The sequence below is a fragment of the Arachis stenosperma genome, chromosome 10, assembly GCF_014773155.1.
Source record: "Arachis stenosperma cultivar V10309 chromosome 10, arast.V10309.gnm1.PFL2, whole genome shotgun sequence".
In the NCBI taxonomy this organism is placed as follows: domain Eukaryota; kingdom Viridiplantae; phylum Streptophyta; class Magnoliopsida; order Fabales; family Fabaceae; genus Arachis; species Arachis stenosperma.
In genome coordinates this window covers 33,115,513-33,135,252 of record NC_080386.1, presented here as the reverse complement: position 1 = coordinate 33,135,252, position 19,740 = coordinate 33,115,513, and the positions used below count along the sequence as shown (strand labels likewise).

Here is a 19,740-nt window from a genome sequence, read left to right as displayed (position 1 = left end):
CAAAACCACCTATTTACAGACAAATTCAACAACGAACTTAGAGTCATCTAACTATCTAACAAATTTAAAGACAAAATCAGAAGTTTACATTCTAACAAATTAGTCAAAATCAGAATAAATTCAAACAGATATATTAATTCAATATCAAGTTCTTTAACATAAGAGCAATCAACTAACAAATATATCAAACTAACAATTAACCAACCGCAACAAAATTTCATGATAAAAAATAAATGTCATTACAGAGATTTTATATTAAAAATGATTAATCTTATGAGCTCGAATAAAGAATGTTAATAAAAAATATCAAATCTGGCTATGGTATATATTTACTGCATAGCATCAATTCAGAACCAAAATAAAGTTATTCAAAGCACATGATGACAAGATTTTCTTTTGATATGATGATATGATCTGCAATACTAAGGAAAATGACCTTACAAGTGCCTCATTATGGAATTGAAGGTTTTGGAGAGGTGGACGGTGACCCATTTAACAGAGTTTTGAACTCATGGAGAAGGATGACATAAAGTTTCAGTAACTAGGATTGAACCTTTTCTTGAAGAACAAGATCAGTACTTGGAGATTATATAATCATCAGTACAAGAAAGATCCAAAGGGCCATTGTTAGTTTCGTTAATGTTTCTGCTATGATAGAGGAAGACTTAAAAAGTTTCTCGTTCAATGGTTCGGCAAGTCTCAGCTTCAAGCATTTCCCTCAACCTGTTGAACATCTGGTCAATGGAATCAGTAGAACCATTCAAGCTATTACGAGTTTTGCCGATGACACTTCCAAGTTCCTTAAAAGAATTAGAATTTGCCAACCAAAATCTAACTAGCATAAATTAAACATGTAATAATTGTCTGCATATATGATATAATACTAGTATGCTGAATGGATACTACAGAAGACAAATATTTACTTGCTATGGATAATTTTCAATGAATCTGAAAGACGATCATTAAATTACATCCTCCTGTTTATAAGGTGAGGTAGCTCGATATAACATTAACACAGCAAAAGAAAACGTTACTCAAAAAATTGTCTGCTACATAAACATGATAAAACAAAAGTGTTCCGCAAAACAAGAAACATATAACAAGCATGTTCATTTTACTCGTAAGTAGTAAACAATAGTAATCCCACATAAACTTGTCCAATGACTGTAAAGCATATGCTCTTCAGGTGGACACAGCCAAATCATCAATCTTTCAAACCAGGATCTGCATGCATGACAGAAAGGCATCAAAGATATCAACAAAATCTGCAATCTAAAATGCAGCTATTAACCATTCATTGAATATATATAACTTACAAATGAATGTGAAGCGACAAAGTTTAAAGGCTACCAATTTCCGAAAAAGCTTAAAGCCAAAAAACTTCTAAGAGAATATTTCAGAATCAATTTGTTGGATGTTGGGGAAGATCTCCCTCAGGATGGCAGTATAGTTGGGTGTCTTAGCCTGCATAACAACGGAAGGATTAGTTCTTACATAAATAGTTATATAGTTCATTTAACTGCGAAGGGGAAAAAAGGATAAATAGTGATAATAAGGAAAGCATTACTCAGAATCTACAATTGAGCTGGGGATGTGAGTATGTGCGTGTGGAAAAAGTAAAGAGATGATACATTGTATTGGGAAAGGAAAAACCATATTCACATAGAAGAGCAACCTATGAAACATGGACACTGACAAGCGATATGGATATGCCATAGACATACGAATATATGACAATGTTCAGAAACTATCCGACATGTAGGGCTAGAAGTGATCCGAGCTGAGTCACGTCAGACCAAGCCAAGCTCGACTGATGAAAATTAAGCTTGGCTCACGACTCGACTCATTCATAATCTATCAATTATATATATGGTATATCTATCAATTATAATTTATGTGCTCTATCAAAATCATATATAAAAGATGACTAACAAATTTGTTAGCAAAACATTAATATATAAATATGTTGCTTTCTTTTATCATAAATAATTTAATTAGACCTGTTATCCATTCAACCTACAATAAAATAAATAAAGATATTACAATTCAGATATGACAAACATTAAAAACAATACACCTTCATATATTTAACAAACATGAATGTTATAGTTGTATGTTTGAAATTATATATTATAATTATAAATTAAAAGTATAAAATACATAATATATGTATTAATATAAATAATTATAACAAGTAATATATAGTTATAACTTTATATGCATATATAATCGAGCCAGTGAGTTGAGCTTACCCAAGCTCAAATTCGGCTCATTTAATATATGAGCTCAAATTCAAGCTCAATTTCGGCCCACAAGCTCAGCTTCTTGAGCTGTTAACGAGTCGAGTTCGAGCTAGCTTGACTCACTTTCAGTTCTAGCGACATGATATGCTATAACACAATATATGTAATTAATATAAATTTAAGAGAAAAACATAATTCTTAAACGAGAGGAGCAATGACAGTTATTCATTTATTGCAGGAATTTATATTTATATACGAGTAAGTATAACTATATAAAAATTCTAAAAATATAAATTTTAAAACATAATTCGAAGTTGTTGAAAGTATAGATAAGACAACTGTGACAAAAAAAAGGCAGACCCAATTTCCACCAAAACTTGTAAGGCTGAAATACTAAACCATACACATGGGTTATTTTCTAGGTAGAGAGTGGTAAGCTTTTCTTTTGAACCAGCAACAGCCCCAGCAATCCCTTCAAGCGAATCTATTTGGTTGTCATTCAGCCACAAATCTTCTAATCTGTATAGTAGATTAAAAGGAGCAATAAAATTAAGAACAGAAGGCTAGCAACTACCAAGGATTATATTGTGTAAAAAATGAAGGTATATACATACTTTGTGAGGTTCTGAATGTCATCCACAGAGGTTAGCTTATTTGATGATACATCTAAAACCCGAAGGTTGACCAGAGAAGACAAGCCTTCCATTTTTGTGATACCATTATGGCTCAGGTATAGTTCTTCTAACGCTACGCAACCCTAAATCCAAAACACGATCCAAAGATATTAACTTCAAATTAAAACAATGAGGAAAAGAAAACGTGTCATAAACAAGTTTCAGTTTGAGTAATGACTCTTCGCTAAACTAAAAAATTTTGCTTGATGCAATACCTCGAATCCTGCCATCGAAGTGAGGCGATTGCTTTGCAAACTAAGCTTCTTGATGGATTTGAGACCACATAGGTTTACAACTTTAATCCGATTCCGGCCAAGCCACAGCTCCTGCAAATTCGTCAAGTTCTGCAGATTCTCCATCACCTGAACCAAAAATCGAAATCAAAATCAATCAATCAATCACAGCACAGTTCAAGTACATGCCACGAACCAACTAAGTAACTAACTAACCCGCAACTTGTTGGAACCGAGTTCAAGAATCTGCAAGTCAAGGAAGTGATCAATCTCTTCAATCTTAGGAACTTCATTCTTCGAGACATAGAGCTCCTTGAGGGTGTTGGAGACAGCGGACAAGCCATGAAGAGAGTTGATTTCGTTGAAGGAAACATCGAAAACCAAAAGGCTCTTAAATATCTTCATATCAGGAATCTTCCTCAATTGATTATCCCGCAGCACAAGCTCCTACGTATTGCACCACACCCGATTATTCCAATTCCACGTAAATTTACACGCCAAACTCAATTAGGTTAAGTTGACGCCCAATTTCACCCTAAATGGAGAGAGAGAGAGAGAGAGAGTACCTGGAGATCGGAGAGAGCGTTCCAGGAAGAAAGGGGCAAAACGGCGTCGTCTGTGATGAGATTCTGACGAAAAGAGAGCTTCTTGAGATGAGAGAGGTTCCCAATGCGAGGGTCCAACGACGACAAACGATTCGCTGTGAGGTCCAACTCGGTCAGGTTAGGGGGTAACTCGACCGAGTCGAGGTCGTGCATCTGGCAGCTCGTGAGATCCAGCACCGTCGCTGAAGGATCCCCTTCCTCCCCATCCCTTCCGGCCGATGATGCTTCCACCTCCGACGATGTTTCGTCCGCCATTCTTTTCTCGGCCACGAATATTTTCAGCCCTCTTACTGCAGCTTACGCTCAACTAAAACATTGTTTTTTTATTTAATTATTTTTTGTCAAGAACATTGTTTTGTTTTTAATTGACGAACAGAAAAGAGGAAGTCAGAGTATTCGGCCGTTATGTCCAGCCCAATAATATTTTTTCCAAGCCCAGAAACTGGCCTTTCGATAGTAAGCATACCTTTTACACAAACTGATTGAATGATCCTTAGCTCACACACATTCCATCTCCTCCCCATCTCAAAGGTCCCGGACTCAACTTCTACTAACTATAATCGAGGAGAAAAAATTAATAAACATATGAGGAGTGTGTAAATATATATATTGTACCTAAAATTGAGAGTTATCCAATCCACTTAACCAAAAAAAATATAACTTGCGATTAAAACAAAAATAGGTAGAGTATAAAATCACAACTCATTTAAAAGTTGATTAATTAAACTTAGTTTGTATAACTTGCGATTTAAACAAAAATAGATGAGCTTGTCTAATCATTTTTTGGACTCCTTTTACACGTTCAAGTCTTTTTGATAAATAAATTCAGTTAAATTAGTATAAATTTAACAAAAATCAGTTTCATTAGTGGAGCGTGAATACACACTTCAATTACATAAATCCTTTCGCATTTCTTTCTTCGTCCTCCTTATTCTTTGCGTTTCTCCTCTTCTTTCTTTGAATTTCTATTCCTTCTTTTTCGTGTTCCTCCTCTTTCTTTTTCGCGTTTCTTTTTCTTGGTTTTATTCTTCTCAAGAGAGTAAATCAAGAAGAATTTTGAAAAAATAAAATTAAAAAAAAAAGATAAAAAAGAAGAAGCAAAGAAGCGAAAGATAAGGAGGAGAAATTCAAATAAAACGAAACCAAATGAACCTAAATTAAACAAAGAAATGAACTAAAATTTCTTAAGGAATAAAAAATTTGGTCAATATTTAATAGCAGCATCAAGTAAACCTCAGTTAATTCACAAATGAACCAAAATTAGTTTAGATTTAAACAAAAACTAACTAAACAACTACACATGAACAAGTTCAGCAAATTCAAGCGAAACAAAACCAAATGAACTTAAATTAAACTAAGAAATAAATCGAAATTTCTTAAAGAACAAAAAATATGATCAATACTTAACAACAACATCAAGTGAATCTCAATTAATTTATAAATAAACCGAAATTAGTTTAGATTTGAACAAAAACTAACTAAACAACTACATATGAACAAGTTCAGTAAATTCAAACGAAACAAAACCAAATGAACCTAAATTAAACTAAGAAATGAATTGAAATTTCTTAAGGAATAAAAAATTTGGTCAATATTTAACAGCAGCATCAAGTGAACCTCAGTTAATTCACAAATGAACTGAAATTAGTTTAGATTTAAACAAAAACTAACTAAACAACTACACATGAACAAGTTCAGCAAATTCAAGCGAAACGAAACCAAACGAACTTAAATTAAACTAAGAAATGAATCGAAATTTCTTAAAGGACAAAAAATTTGATCAAGTGAACCTCAATTAATTTATAAATAAACCGAAATTAGTTTAGATTTGAACAAAAACTAACTAAACAACTACGTATGAATAAGTTTAGCAAATTCAAACAAAATGAAACCAAATGAACCTAAATTAAACTAAGAAATGAATTGAAATTTTTTAAGGAATAAAAGATTTGGTTAATAGTTAACAGCAGCATCAAGTGAACCTCAATTAATTTACAAATGAACCAAAATTAGTTTAGATTTGAACAAAACATTAAAAAATTCAATTATCAACAAAAATATGTTGGATTTATTTCTGAATTCAAATGAACCTCAAATAAACTAAGAAATGAACCGAAATTATATAATAATGGCACTAGAGAAAATAAGAACCAATAAAGATGTTAGCAAAAAATATTGGTGTTGTTGCTGATAACGATAACGAAAAAGAAAAAAAAAAGAAGACACAAAAAAAAGAACCTACGTACATAAATTTGAACTAAAATGTGCACGTATGAATTTAAAATACTTAGTTGAATTTCATTAGAATTATGACTTGAATGTAAAGTTTTATTCTTTATATATATATATATATATATATATATATATATATATATATATATTCTCTCTTGATATATAAAATTGTCTTTCTTGTTAATTTTTTTTTATTCTAAATAATTATTCTAAAATTATATAAATATATGATATTTTTATTTATATAAATATCAAATAAGTAGAGGATTTTTCTCTAAAATAAAATAAAAAATAATTATTTTTTTAATTTTAATTTTTAAATATAATTTTTTTATTTGGAGTTAGAACGAGTTTGCCGTACTCCCGACAAACTTTATATCTTTTATAGAGTTCGCCTGACCCGACGAATTTGTTTTAAATAAAAAAAATCGTATTTAAAAAATTAAAATTAAAAAATTAAATTTTAAAAAATAATTATATTTTTTATTTTATTTCAGTGAAAAATTTAATAAAAAGATGGTTAAAAACTTAAAATTATATAGTAATTTATTTAAAACAAAATAAAAAAGTTTTAAGATATGGACCTAACTTATTTTTCTTAGTTTGTGGTTGCCACAAGGCCGCTGTAACTATGCCATTCATTTGACCCTTTTACTACTGGAAGGCGGAAGAGTTTCGGAACTGTGTAAGAAGCCTGAGGTTTGTGCACCACAGCTTACAGAGGAAAAACAAAACTATACAAAACTACATATCTTATGATTTGGATTCAAACTTGGCTAATGCTGTAATGCCAAGGTTGTTCCATCTCAAAGGTTCCATTTTTGCTTTCATTTCTCGTTGTTTTTCTGCAACAACAAAACACGAAAACGATGTTGTAGCATTGGTAGCTACCCAGCTATCTAATTGTAGTGGGATACGTCAACTGAACCAACTATATGCCCATGTATTAACAACCCACTTTCTCGAATCAAATCCTGCACCTTTTAATTGGAACAATATCATCAGGGCCTATGTTAGATTAGATGCTCCACGCAAGGCACTTCACATCCATGTTGCAATGCTTCGAGCAGGGGTTTTGCCCGATCATTATACCATGCCCATTGTTCTTAAGGCTGTGTGTCAGTGTTTTGCTGTTGAGCTTGGAAAGCAGCTGCATTCTGTTGCCGTGAAGCTTGGTTTGCAATCCAACGAGTATTGTGAAACAGGGTTCTTGGGTTTGTATTGTAAAGCTGGTGAATTTGGAAGTGCACGTAAGGTGTTTGATGAAAATCCTCAACCGAAGCTTGGTTCTTGGAATGCCATAATAGGTGGCCTTTCGCAGGCTGGGCTTGCCCAGGATGCAATAGACATGTTTATCAATATGAGGAGACATGGGTTTGTGCCAGACGGTGTCACCATGGTTAGCTCGTCATCAGCTTGTGGGAGCATTGGTGACTTGAATTTGGCAATCCAGCTGCACAAATGTGTTTTACAGGCTAAGGATTCGGAGAAGACAGATATTTTGTTGTTGAATTCGCTGATTGACATGTATGGAAAGTGTGGCCGGATGGACTTGGCATATAGAATTTTTGCATCAATGGAGGATCGAAATGTTTCGTCATGGACATCCATGATCGTAGGATATGGGATGCATGGACATGTTAAGGAAGCACTAGATTGCTTCTGGTGTATGATAAAGGCAGGAGTAAATCCGAATTATGTGACTTTTATTGGAGTACTCAGTGCTTGCGTGCATGGTGGGACAGTTCAAGAGGGAAGATACTATTTTGATATGATGAAGAATGTTTATGGAATAACACCCCAAATGCAACACTATGGATGCATGGTAGACCTGTTGGGTCGAGCAGGATTGCTTGATGAGGCTAGAAAAATGGTGGAGGAGATGCCTATGAAGCCAAATTCTATAGTATGGGGGTGTTTGATGGGTGCATGTGAAAAACATGGGAATGTGGATATGGCAGAATGGGTAGCTAAGCATTTGCAAGAATTGGAACCTTGGAATGATGGTGCTTATGTGGTATTGTGCAATATCTATGCAAATCATGGATTGTGGAAGGAGGTGGAGAGAATAAGATCTTTCATGAAAGAAGGAAAGCTTGCTAAGGTTCCTGGTTATAGCCTCACAACAAATTCAAATTGAGGATTCAACAATAAATTAATTTGGCATTGGGAATTTTTCGGTCACTTCAACTTTTGTTTTGTATGGTTCATGACTTGAAATTTTGCCCTTTCTTCTTATGATTTTTTTTTTCTTAATTTCTGGGGATATGCTCGAAACCAAAGATAGTACCATAGCATTGACGAGTATTTGTTGTGTTAGGAGCTTAAGGCCAGGCGAAGAATGAATTTAGGATAGATAGCTTATTTAGGAAGGAGGGAAACTTTGTTATATAATTTGTCTGTTGTTCATTACAGAATTGATAAGCTTTTTATTTTAAGAAGTCAGAAATTAAATTTTGGATTTGTAACTGAGGACTGAGAAAGATAGAGATTTGCCCAATCTGTAATGTGTGAAGAAAAAATACATTCACTTTATTATGGATAAAAAGAAAGGGAAAAGAGACTTTATTATGCAAGAAGCCAAGCTAGCCAATAGCAGTGCTCACGAAGAATAAGAAATATCAAAGGTTGCTGATGATAAATTGAGAACGAACTGATGTTTGGATTTTAGGGTAAAAGATGGTCACTAGTCCGATTATCAATTTATCATCGATATGTAAGTGTCAGGTAATGCTACGGTGAAGAGTGAAGAGTGAAGATGAAGAAGAGGTAATGCTACGGTGAAGAGTGAAGAGTGAAGATAAAGAAGAGTACAGTGTTGATGAAGAGTAAAGATTACCTTTTTTTTTTAAGCAAAAAAATACACATTCTTCTTTAAATTTAATAAATATCTTCATTCTTCACTTGATTCTATTCCACCAAAGAAAATTATGAAACTATGAAAGTGTTCCATCCCACAAACGAAAAATGCAGAAATTATTTTTAATATGGTGATGAAGATGATGTTTTAGCTTAATATTGATATTTAAAGTGTATTACAGTATTGTGAAAGTGCAAAAACAAATGTTCAACACGCACCCTTTATATTGCAACACGCATCTTGCATGTTGACTCTCCACCTACAAAATCCACCCAAATGAAATTACACCAAATAATTCTATTTTCAACAAAAATACCAATATTTTTTTCATATAAAAAAAATTAGCATCTATAAAAAAATACATTTGAAAAATTAAAAGCTCACGAGATTTCATCATTTTTTTCTTGTGTGTTTTATAAGTCAAAAGTATTCAATTTAAACTCACTATGGTAGCCCTTTGTTGAGTACTTTAGTTTCTATTTTATTTGTTTGTTTCCTTAGTTTTCTATTATAATAACATTTACCTTTAAGTTTAATGTGTTGAGTTTTTTTTTTTTTTTTTTGAAACCAAACTTCTCATAGTTTAAATTAAAAAATTACCTATTTTAATTAGAACATATTCTCTGACCCAAAAATAAAAAAAAATAAAACATGATTAGTTTTATTGTAGATCTCGTAAAAATAAGTGTCCTATGAGTGGTCTCTTCTCATTAGAAAATATTAACGTATTCAAAATTTCAATCATTTGAACTATGATTTGAACTTATTATAGACGTGATGTAAAAACTTTCGTCGTTATATAATTGTTTCAGTTGCCAAATTTTCGTAGAAAATTCTAGCTTTTTGTCTCATTCTTATTGGCCGGAATATTCTGTGTATCCAATCAAAATCCAAGATAGTCAACCAAATCATACATTGGTAACATACTAACATACTAACATCTTGTATGCTATTTATTAGATTAAATTAAAGGTCTGATTAAGAGTTCAAATGGAAAAATTAACTCTTGCATCATCTTATTCACAAAATTGAGCATCGTCAGCTAAGAGGGAACCGAATTACTGAGTTGGTAGAACAGTAGAACGGCAGAAGAGTTTCAAAATTACAAGAAAGAAGACAACCTTACTGAAAGACTATTGTCTAGGAACTGCAGTGAAAAATGAAAACCCCTGATACTACAAATAGAGCAAGTTGTTACAAGCCAAACTTGGAAAGGGGAAAGATGAGTGAGAAAAGGTTTATGCACATACCGTGGATTCCAAAGGTACAACGCTATCCGGAAAATCATCTCTTTGCCCCGCAAGAGAGTAATATGCAAGAATGTGAGCCGGATGCTCAATGATTACTGGCATTTCCGGATTATTATTTACCGCCACATGTCTAGAAGGAATCAACTCGATATTCCAAAAGGGGCGAGCCATAGCCAAAAGATCGCGTCCAGAAGAAGAGGCACCATAGCCTTGCACCCACAAGTACCTAAGAGAAGCCAGGCGCATTGCAGCAATGGCTAGTGCACGCTCACCAAAAAAGGAACAGCCTCTCATTTCGAGTTTCTGGAGATTCGGACAGCCCTTAGAGAATTCCAAAAGCCCTGCATCGGACTGTCCAACATAGCCAAGTAGCATCCATCTTACATTTTGGCTGTATTGCCCAATGTAGCCAAGACCTTGGTCGGTCAAGCCCCCGGGTCGGAGATAAAGAGCAAATCTTCTAAGCTTGTTACAACCCATAAGTAAAGTCCTTACTCCGTTGTCAAGTGGCAAATCGGTTATTTCTGCTTCATGATCAAGCAGGACAAGGCGAAAATCACAAAGGTTTCTCAAGTGAGTCCCAATCTGTTCCAAACATGCATTTGTGATGTCAGATACATAAACAGCCAAATATTCGAGTTTTGGACATCCCTGTGCCAAAGCAGTTAATCCTCTATGGGAAACAACACCATCTTCATCTTCCATTCCTTGATCATCATCACCTCTATCAATCCTAAGCCTTTTTAACTTTGTACAACAGCGAGCAAGAACCTCCAATCCTCTATCTCCAATTACATTTCTTGACTGTTCATAAGCAAAGATATCAATTTTAAAGACCAAAGGAAATATTTTAAATGAAGCTCTATTTGTTCAAAATAATGTAATGTCTTAAGCTCTAAACCGTATAAATTGATTTGTCTTATAGTTTTCAAGTTTCCTTTGGTAGATGTGGCAATTTCAAATCAATATATGCAAAAATATTAATGATTGCTCGGGGAGCATACATATGTAATTATGCACGATACACATGTAAACATTAGAGAAGTAGACAGGTAAATTATGAGCTTTTCAAAGAACAAGCATTCTGGAATTTACCTCGAGGACTTCCAAATTGGGGCACTTTTCAATTAACTTGCAATGATCCTCTGTATCCAGCATTGCATACATGAGGTCCAACTTTTTTAGCATGGATGCATAAACAAACACCATTGGCAACTCATTGCTTTCAATATTTGTCAAACCCAATCGGCATAACCTGGCTGGTAATGTTACAGCATTGTACCTATCTGGTTCCTCAGTATAGGCACCTCCACAAAATTCTTCTAGAGAAGTAGCATAGCGAAAGAAGTTCACAAGATCCAAGATTTCGGAATCAGTAACTTTCACGGAGACTAAGTTGGGGCAATTTTTGGCTATAAGTTCAAGGTCCTGAATTCCTACAGCCGCAATTTCCGTCAAGTAAAAATTGAGTGACTCAAGAACCGTATTATTTAAAGCAAGCTCATGCAACCATTCACCATCTTTCTCAACAATTGTGCTTTCCTCCAAAAACAAGACTCTTAAATTCCTGCCAAATGCAAAATTTAAATTTAGAGATGCACTCAAATTCTGCAGGCATACATTTCAAATGATATCAGCCGAAAACTCTTTCAAAAATTGGTCAATAGATGTTTAGTTGATGGATATAAGAAATTCATCCTACTTATTATCCCATCAATTATCAATCAATCAATTAAACTTTAAAAATGTTTTCGAAGGATTGAAGCTCTACCAGCATGAACAAGCTATTTCAGTTTAACGCTCCAATCACTAAATATTATGGAAGATTATCATATAAGTTACAAAAGAATTCACTTGACACCAGGACTAAAATGAAACTAGAGTTGCCATGTCTGCCACACAATGAATACACCTATAAACCATAATAGATAATGTAGAAAGCTGCATTAGATAGTTGAGGCACAACACGGGGTGCTGCTACTTTCATCATAGAAAATTCATGAAAAATCAGACAAGACTTGCAATACATGTATAATGGAAAGTACTAACAGAAAAATGACTGAAACACCCCAAAACACTTCCATCAATCGCATAGGTAGCGGCTATCAGTTACTTATTAGAATCATTAACCACTCCCCACCAGAATCCTCCAACTAAACAACCAAACAAAGTTACCCTAAACACACACTCACGTAGGAACAACATGAACATGCCAATTTGCCAATTAGTAATGATCGCAATTCTCAAGTCAACTCACTACTTTAAGCATGTTCATTCATCTAACAACCTTATAATTCACAACCAAAACTAACCAAGTTATATCATGCAAATAAGCAACATCAATATTGATTTTTTTTTTAATTAAAAATCATGATAATGATAAGCCTAGATTAATTAATATGATATATTATTGAATATTCATTACACATATCAAATCATCATCCTCATAAATAAGTTATGTAAAACACTTTCTTTCTTTTCTTTTCTCTTCTTCTTCTTCTTTTATTTTTTTATTTTTCATTTTTTTTACTTTTTTTGCGCTTAAACCTTGAAAATTATCATGCTACAGTAATATGCGAAACTGAAACGTGGAAGCATACCTGCAAAACCTGCCAACAAAGAAAAGGCCATCTGTGGAGAAACCAGAACACTTATCAAGCTTCAGAGCTTGAAGCACGTGACCACGTGACTTAGCAAGAACCTCAAGATCGGAGTCCTTAACAATCATGCGCCGGAAATGGAGGCTCCTGAGGCATCCAAAGTGCTGCGAGATCTCCGTCACCCAAGGCGTCACGTGACCGCCCCAATCCTCCGGTATGAGGTTGAACATCGCCGCCCTAGGCTTCCCCTTCAGCTTCAGAGACTCCAGGTGAGGGAACCGCCGCCTGAGGCGGTCCGGCGTGGTGGTGTAGCATAGCGCGATGGTGACGTGCTTACGTGTCATGGAATCGAGCTCGTACCACCGCCGACACACCTGAGACACGGCGTCGCGGTCTTTCGGGTCATCGATGTACGGAATCACGCAGTCCATCACCACGTCCACCTGGCGCGTCCTCCTCACGCTCCTGTCCTCCATCGAGATCGGTTGAGAGTCTCCAAAAATTGGAGAACTTTTTTATTATTATTTTTTTCTTAAAAAAAGAGAAGTCAGAAAAGACTATGGTGTCAGGGTGAGTGTGTTAGAAGAGGGTTGAAGTGTGAAGAGTGAGAATTGGATGTGTTTGGACATGGCGGGGACGGTTGATATTTCTGTGGTGAAAGGAATCGGATGGTGACGATTGATTTGAGTGTTTTGGATCGAAAGGGAAGCTAAAGAAAATGGTTACTAATTTAGAAGGTGAAGAGGGGGAAACGGAGAAAGGGTAGTGTTTTCTGGGTTAAGTGAATGTAAAGAGGGAAAGAGAAAGAGAAAGAGAAAAGAAATTTTGTTGTTGATGATGATGGTGATTTGATGAGTGTGTTTGTGCTTTGAGTTGGGAGAGAGTGGAAAATGGTGGGGTCAGTATGTGGTGGTGGTGGTGGGGAACTCTAGCAGGACGAAAGACAATCTGAAACGGCAAAAATTGTTCCCAAATTTATCCACTTATCTATTTATTTTTTGAATTTAACGAACTTTTTTTTGAGAAAATGACAAATTAGTCCCTGATCTTTTAATCTTTGGACATTTTTGTCCCTGACCATTAGAAAATACATTTAAATCCCTGACGTTCCTGAAAATCAGACGGATCAATCCCTCCGTCCATAACCCACCGTTAGACCCGTTGGAAAAGGCTGACCTGGCACCCCTTTGCTTACCTGGCTCAACGGCGTTCCCACGTGGCACGTTAGTGGGATGGAACTTTTGAAAACAGGACACATAAGTCCCTCTCACTCAAAACGACGTCGTTTTGAGTGCTGCCCTAAATCCTAATCCTAAAATTTATGGGCAGGTGAAGTTGTTGCCGAGAGCAAAGGCATCTGAGAGCTCGGAACCTTCTTATCCGGATCATGGGCAGGTGTTTATTCATGTTCAACTTAGTTGGTTTTTATTGGCTTCTTGATAGGGATATTGGTTTGTTAATGATTCTAGCCTTTGTTGAAATTGGTAATCAGGTGCATGGCCAAGGCAATTCCACGAAACCTGTCTTTGATGGAACTGGGAATGGTAAGGAGGCAGGACAACGCCCGAAGCTGAATCTGAAGCCTCGCTCACAGCTCCTTGAGCATCACCTGGAGGGAAACACTGAAAGAGAGAGGCTAGTTGCATTAGTGTGAATGAGTTAGGAAATTAACTGTTTGGATTATCTATCTGCACATTGTGTTGTCTCCAAAACATAGCAAAAACTTGTTTATAGACAATTTTTTTAGTCTTTACCGGCTTTTGATTGAATGAGCATTGCTGTCATTTGATTTTAAAATTTGAAAATGATTTGGGTTTTAATATTTGGCAAAGTTTTCATGATCTCTCCTGAATTAAATAACTCAGGATCTATTTGCTTAAACATATAAGTCTTCAGTTTATTTTGGTTGGTGGTATACCTAAGGCTCATATCTGGCTGCATTTGGAACCCTAAGATGCCTCTTGTGCTTTATAAATCAACATAGAATACATGTTTAAATGCAATCATGGAACATTGCATGGAGCACTTGTTTGAGTATGAAAGATTTGATGGGATTCATTAACTGAATAAATAATGAGGTGATGAAATAACTCAATAGTGTAGCCATTATATTGATTAGTTTATTTGGTAGGCACAGATCTTGTTAGTGCAATGAATCACAGTCATGTACTCATGTTATATGCCCAATTTTGATAATATAAAAGCTTTGGTTTTGTTCATTCCCTATATAAAAGCCTTTGCTCAATGATAAGGCCGCGTTGGCCTATGCTGATCTATTAATGGAAGTAACCTCTCTGCTAATGGGATTAGGGGTGTGCACACTAATGGTTTTATCTTGAAAACTTACTTACTTAAAGGGAAAAGAGAATGGTTATATGACTTATATCCAAAAGAAAAGATGTGGTGGGTACTATACTGACCTTCACATGTGAGACAACCATACAAACCATGATATATTGGGACAATCAATCTTAAAGTTTAGTGAAGTCAAACAAGTATAAGTAGAAATCTTCATATTGACTTTACCCGTTTAACATGCATGACTTGTTTTGGTTTTGTGTGATAGCAGCGAAAGAAGAAATCTGTAGAAAGATTTGGCACTACTCACTAAATTCTTTGTTTACCCTTATAAATTACAATATTAGTGAACTCTTGGGAGAACAATCTACTTCTCGTTCTAGTGCTTCTGCTATAAGCCAATAAGCTATTGTGTGGCTTAATATATGTTTAATATTGTGGGAAGAGAAACCACTGATGTTTTATACTTCTTCTTATGCTTACATACACATAGCTCAACTCTTATAAATACAAAATACCGACCACTGTTACAAAACTACCTATGATAAGAGACTTCAGGTAGTTAATTTTTTTTTTTTTTTTGTGTCTGTAATTAATTTTGGGTTGTTCATCCAATGTTATGTGGTATACGTGATAGTTTGGGAGTACAATGTGAATTTTACTTGAAGGGGTCTTACTTCCATTCTTGTTTAACTTAAAAGCTCATACAAAGGAATTACCATGTTGAACTTTGTGAAATAGTACTATTTCACCTTTTCAATACTTTTAATGCTCAATTGAAACAATATGGAATACTTTCAGCTAGTTTATTTGCTTATTTATTCATGGGCTTCTTCTCTAATAATGGAACATCTGATGCAAATATTCAGGAATGCTTTATTTGGTGGTGCCCATCCAAGAGAACTGGTAAGTTGTTTCATTTATTTATTTCCTGCATTCAGTTAGAATTCAAATGTATCATGTGCTGCCAGTCATTACAACAGATTTTTCTCCACTTCATCCATGCTTTTAGCTTGATAACGTATCTGATTGTTTCCTCAGGTTCTGAAGGAACGAGGGGTTGATGATGTTGTGATCAACAATTTGGATGTGGGGGTTGAGCATTCAAATAGGAATTGACTTTGGCTCCTTTCTCTATGTACAATTCAGCTATCTTCATGGTTTAAACTTGAATTCAACTATTGTGTTGTCCAAAGGACTGAACATCCTACTCCAAGGACCAAGAAACTTCCTGAATGCTATGTGGAAAAAAATGAGGGTGCTCCAGCTCCTTATGATCGATGGACTGGCAAAAAACCTGAGAGGAAAGAAAAAGGGTAGAGGCTGAGAGAGTTAATTCACAGGCACAAAGGAGGAATTGGCGCAGTGATAACCGGCGAAATGTGCAAGAGGTAGACAAGCAGCAGGTTGCAGAGAGACCACCTTCACCAAAGACATGGCATAAACCGGCAGAGGAGCCAAAATCATCTGCGGAAACTGGCAGTATGAGCCACGGTAAAGCAGCTTCGGCGGTTGATCTTGCACAAAACGACCCAAATGAATTTTAGGATTAGGGCAGCACTCAAAACGACGTCGTTTTGAGTGAGAGGGACTTATGTGTCCCGTTTTCAAAAGTTCCATCCCATTAATGTGCCATGTGGGAACGCCGTTGAGCCAGGTAAGCAAAGGGGGTGCCAGGTCAGCCTTTTCCGACGGGTCTGACGGTGGGTTATGGACGGAGGGATTGATCCGTCTGATTTTCAGAACGTCAGGGATTTAAATGTATTTTTCAATGGTCAGGGACAAAAATGTCCAAAGATTAAAAGGTCAGGGACTAATTTGTCCTTTTCTCAAAAATGGTGTTTGTGCTTTGAGTTGGGAGAGAGTGGAAAATGGTGGGGTCAGTATGTGGTGGTGCTGATGGGATGGTGGTGGTGGGGAACTTTAGCCAGGACGAAAGACAATCTGAAACGGCAAAAATTGTTCCCAAATTTATCCACTTATCTATTTATTTTTTGAATTTAACGAACTTTTTTTTTTTGGGTCTTGAATTTAACCAACTTGTACATTTGAAATCTGATGAACTCATTCGTCCCATTAAACAAGGGTTAATTTGTAGAGCTCTCCATGAGTGGAGCTTGTTTACCTAATAGTTTTTTTTTTTTTAATCAAGTCTTGGCATTTCGATAAAGAAAATGAAACTCAATGTTTGTAAAATTTTTTAACAAAATACTATCTATACAACAAAAATTAATCACAAAATTATTTATAATATATATTTTATCAAAAAGTTTACAACTATCCAAGTAATTTCAATCAGACGCGCCTCCCCAACTTCCTTACGCGTTTGTTATACACGCACCTCATATAACGTAAACTTTGTTCTCTTCTCGCGTCTTCGTTCTTCTTCTTCTTCTCTGTTCTTGTTCTTGTTCTTCTTCTTGTTCTTCTTCTTCTTCTTCTTCTTCTTCTTCTTCTTCTTCTTTAACCTAATAAAATTCGTCGTTCTACACTGTTCGCGTTTTTCTTCTCTGCTTGTATTTTTCATTATTGATCTGCATTGAATTCAACGTAATAAGCTCCATCGTTCTTCTTCTTCTTCGTTTTCTTCTTCGATCTACACTTCTGAATGAAAATAATGAATGATTCAACTTCAAATCAATTGAATGAGGTTATTACGTTTAGACAGTTAGGAAATGATTGCTGCATGCTATCACAATAATCTTAAACACTGAATAAAGTAAAAGGAGGCCACCGAACTGAACAACATTGATTTGGTGAATCAAAATCACAAAGGCCACCGAACCGAACAATGTTCATGTGGTGAATAAATGGTGATCAACTTTCAACCAACAAGAATAGTATTTCTCCTCCTCTTCCTCCTCCTTCTTCTTCTTTCAAATTCGCGCACATAGGTTCTTCTTCTGCTTGTGCTTCTTCACCAACGACACTAACATTTTGCTCGGTTAAGTGGAGTTGCTCATTTTGATTCACTTGATTGTTAATGTATTCAGTTGAGTCCTTGTGCATGCAGAAATATTTTTTTATTGATTGAATGTTTATCACATTTTATTCAGCACATGATTTGTGTTCGGTTCAGTGGTGTTGGTCATTTCGGTTCACCTGATTGTTATGTGTTTAGTTGACTTCTTTTGCATGAAAAAATGCTATTTTTGATGATTGAATGTTTATGACATTTTATTCAGCACATGAATGTTGCTCAGTTCAGTGGAGTTACTCATTTTGATTTACTTGATTGTTAGTGTGTTCAATTGAGTCCTTGTGCATGTAGAAATATTTTTCTTTGATGATTAAATGTTTATGATGTTTTATTCAGCACATGAATGATGTTCGGTTCAGTAGAGTTGGCTATTTTGGTTCATTTCTGTTCTGCATAATTTAAAATTCTTCCTCTTCACCTTCTACTGCTTCTTCACCAGGGAGAGAAAGAGGAAAAGAAAAAAAAATACAGCAGCAATAACAACAAAAGAATGAAGATAAGGAGAAAACACGTGAAGAAGAAGGAACACAAAAAAGAAGGAGGAGAATGAGAAGGAGGAGCAAGGCGAATCTTTGTTGCTGTTTTCGTTCGTTTTTTGTTGTTCCTTGCCAAATTTCTCGCGATTCTTCTCCAGTAGTGGTTTTCGCAGATGATGAGCGGATAATTTATACGCTTTTTGGCATCGTTTTTAGGTAGTTTTTAGTAAGTTCAAGCTACTTTTAGGGATGTTTTCATTAGTTTTTATGTTAAATTCACATTTCTGGACTTTACTATGAGTTTGTGTGTTTTTCTGTGATTTCAGGTAAATTCTGACTGAAATTGAGGGATTTGAGCAAAACTCTGAAAAAGGCTGACAAAAGGACTGCTGATGCTGTTGGAATCTGACCTCCCTGCACTCGAAATGGATTTTCTGGAGCTACAGAACTTCAAATGGCGCGCTCTCAATGGAGTTGGAAAGTAGACATCCAGGGCTTTCCCGCAATATATAATAGTCCATACTTTATTCGGAAATTGACGACGTAACTTGGCGTTGAACGCCAAGTTCATGCTGCTGTCTGGAGTTAAACGCCAGAAAAACGTCATGATCCGGAGTTGAACGCCCAAAACACGTCATAACTCGGAGTTCAACTCCAAGAGAAGCCTCAGCTCGTGGATTGATCAAGCTCAGCCCAAGCATACACCAAGTGGGCCCCGGAAGTGGATTTATGCATCAATTACCTACTCATGTAAACCCTAGGAGCTAGTTTATTATAAATAGAACATTTAACTATTGTATTAGATGTCTTGGATCATTCGGTCTTGTGACCACATGGGGGCTGGCCATTCGGCCATGCCTGAACCTTTTTACTTATGTATTTTCAACGGTGGAGTTTCTGCACACCATAGATTAAGGGTGTGGAGCTCTGCTGTACCTCAAGTATTAATGCAGTTCTATTTTCTTTTATTCAATTCTCTCTTATTCTTATTCCAAGATATTCATTTGTACCCAAGAACATGATGAATGTGATGATTATATGACCCTCATTATTATTCTCACTTATGAACGCGCGTGATTGACAACCACTTCCGTTCTACATGCAACCGAGCTTGAATGTGTATCTCTTAGATTCCCCAACAGAATCTTCGTGGTATAAGCTAGATAGATGGCGGCATTTATGAGGATCCGAAAAGTCTAACCTTGTCTGTGGTATTCCGAGTAGGATCCTGGGAATCCGGAAAGTCTAACCTTGTCTGTGGTATTCCGAGTAGGATTCCGGTAATGAAT

The 19,740-nt window shown here is 35.6% G+C and overlaps 3 protein-coding genes across 7 annotated transcripts; 1 reads left to right on the top strand and 2 right to left on the bottom strand.

Annotated features, from left to right (window-relative positions):
* Nucleotides 1–918: 918 nt before the first annotated feature.
* Nucleotides 919–4,304, bottom strand: LOC130955777 (protein phosphatase 1 regulatory inhibitor subunit PPP1R7 homolog). 5 transcript variants are annotated; one of them, XR_009076903.1, is made up of 8 exons: nt 4,222–4,304; nt 3,717–4,062; nt 3,367–3,597; nt 3,133–3,279; nt 2,858–3,000; nt 2,648–2,762; nt 1,317–1,464; nt 919–1,224 (listed from the first exon to the last, which is right to left on the bottom strand). XR_009076903.1 is itself a non-coding variant. In XM_057882737.1 (7 exons), the coding sequence occupies exons 1-6, from the start codon at nt 4,008–4,010 to the stop codon at nt 1,384–1,386; spliced, it is 1,011 nt and encodes a 336-aa protein (XP_057738720.1). In that variant the 5' UTR covers nt 4,011–4,106; the 3' UTR covers nt 919–1,272; nt 1,351–1,383. The 5 variants fall into 5 exon arrangements, 3 of the variants coding, with proteins under 3 accessions (XP_057738720.1, XP_057738721.1, XP_057738719.1); XR_009076902.1 differs by lacking the exon at nt 4,222–4,304 and having other exon boundaries at nt 3,717–4,104; XM_057882737.1 differs by lacking the exon at nt 4,222–4,304 and having other exon boundaries at nt 919–1,272; nt 1,351–1,464; nt 3,717–4,106.
* A 2,346-nt stretch (nt 4,305–6,650) lies between these two features.
* Nucleotides 6,651–8,478, top strand: LOC130955776 (pentatricopeptide repeat-containing protein At1g77170, mitochondrial). The gene has a single exon (XM_057882735.1). The coding sequence runs from the start codon at nt 6,775–6,777 to the stop codon at nt 8,125–8,127; it is 1,353 nt and encodes a 450-aa protein (XP_057738718.1). The 5' UTR covers nt 6,651–6,774; the 3' UTR covers nt 8,128–8,478.
* A 1,360-nt stretch (nt 8,479–9,838) lies between these two features.
* On the bottom strand, nt 9,839–13,570 carry LOC130955438 (coronatine-insensitive protein 1-like). Its single transcript, XM_057882283.1, has 3 exons — nt 12,698–13,570; nt 11,193–11,664; nt 9,839–10,901 (listed from the first exon to the last, which is right to left on the bottom strand). The coding sequence occupies exons 1-3, from the start codon at nt 13,171–13,173 to the stop codon at nt 10,086–10,088; spliced, it is 1,764 nt and encodes a 587-aa protein (XP_057738266.1). The 5' UTR covers nt 13,174–13,570; the 3' UTR covers nt 9,839–10,085.
* Between the last annotated feature and the right edge of the window lie 6,170 nt (nt 13,571–19,740).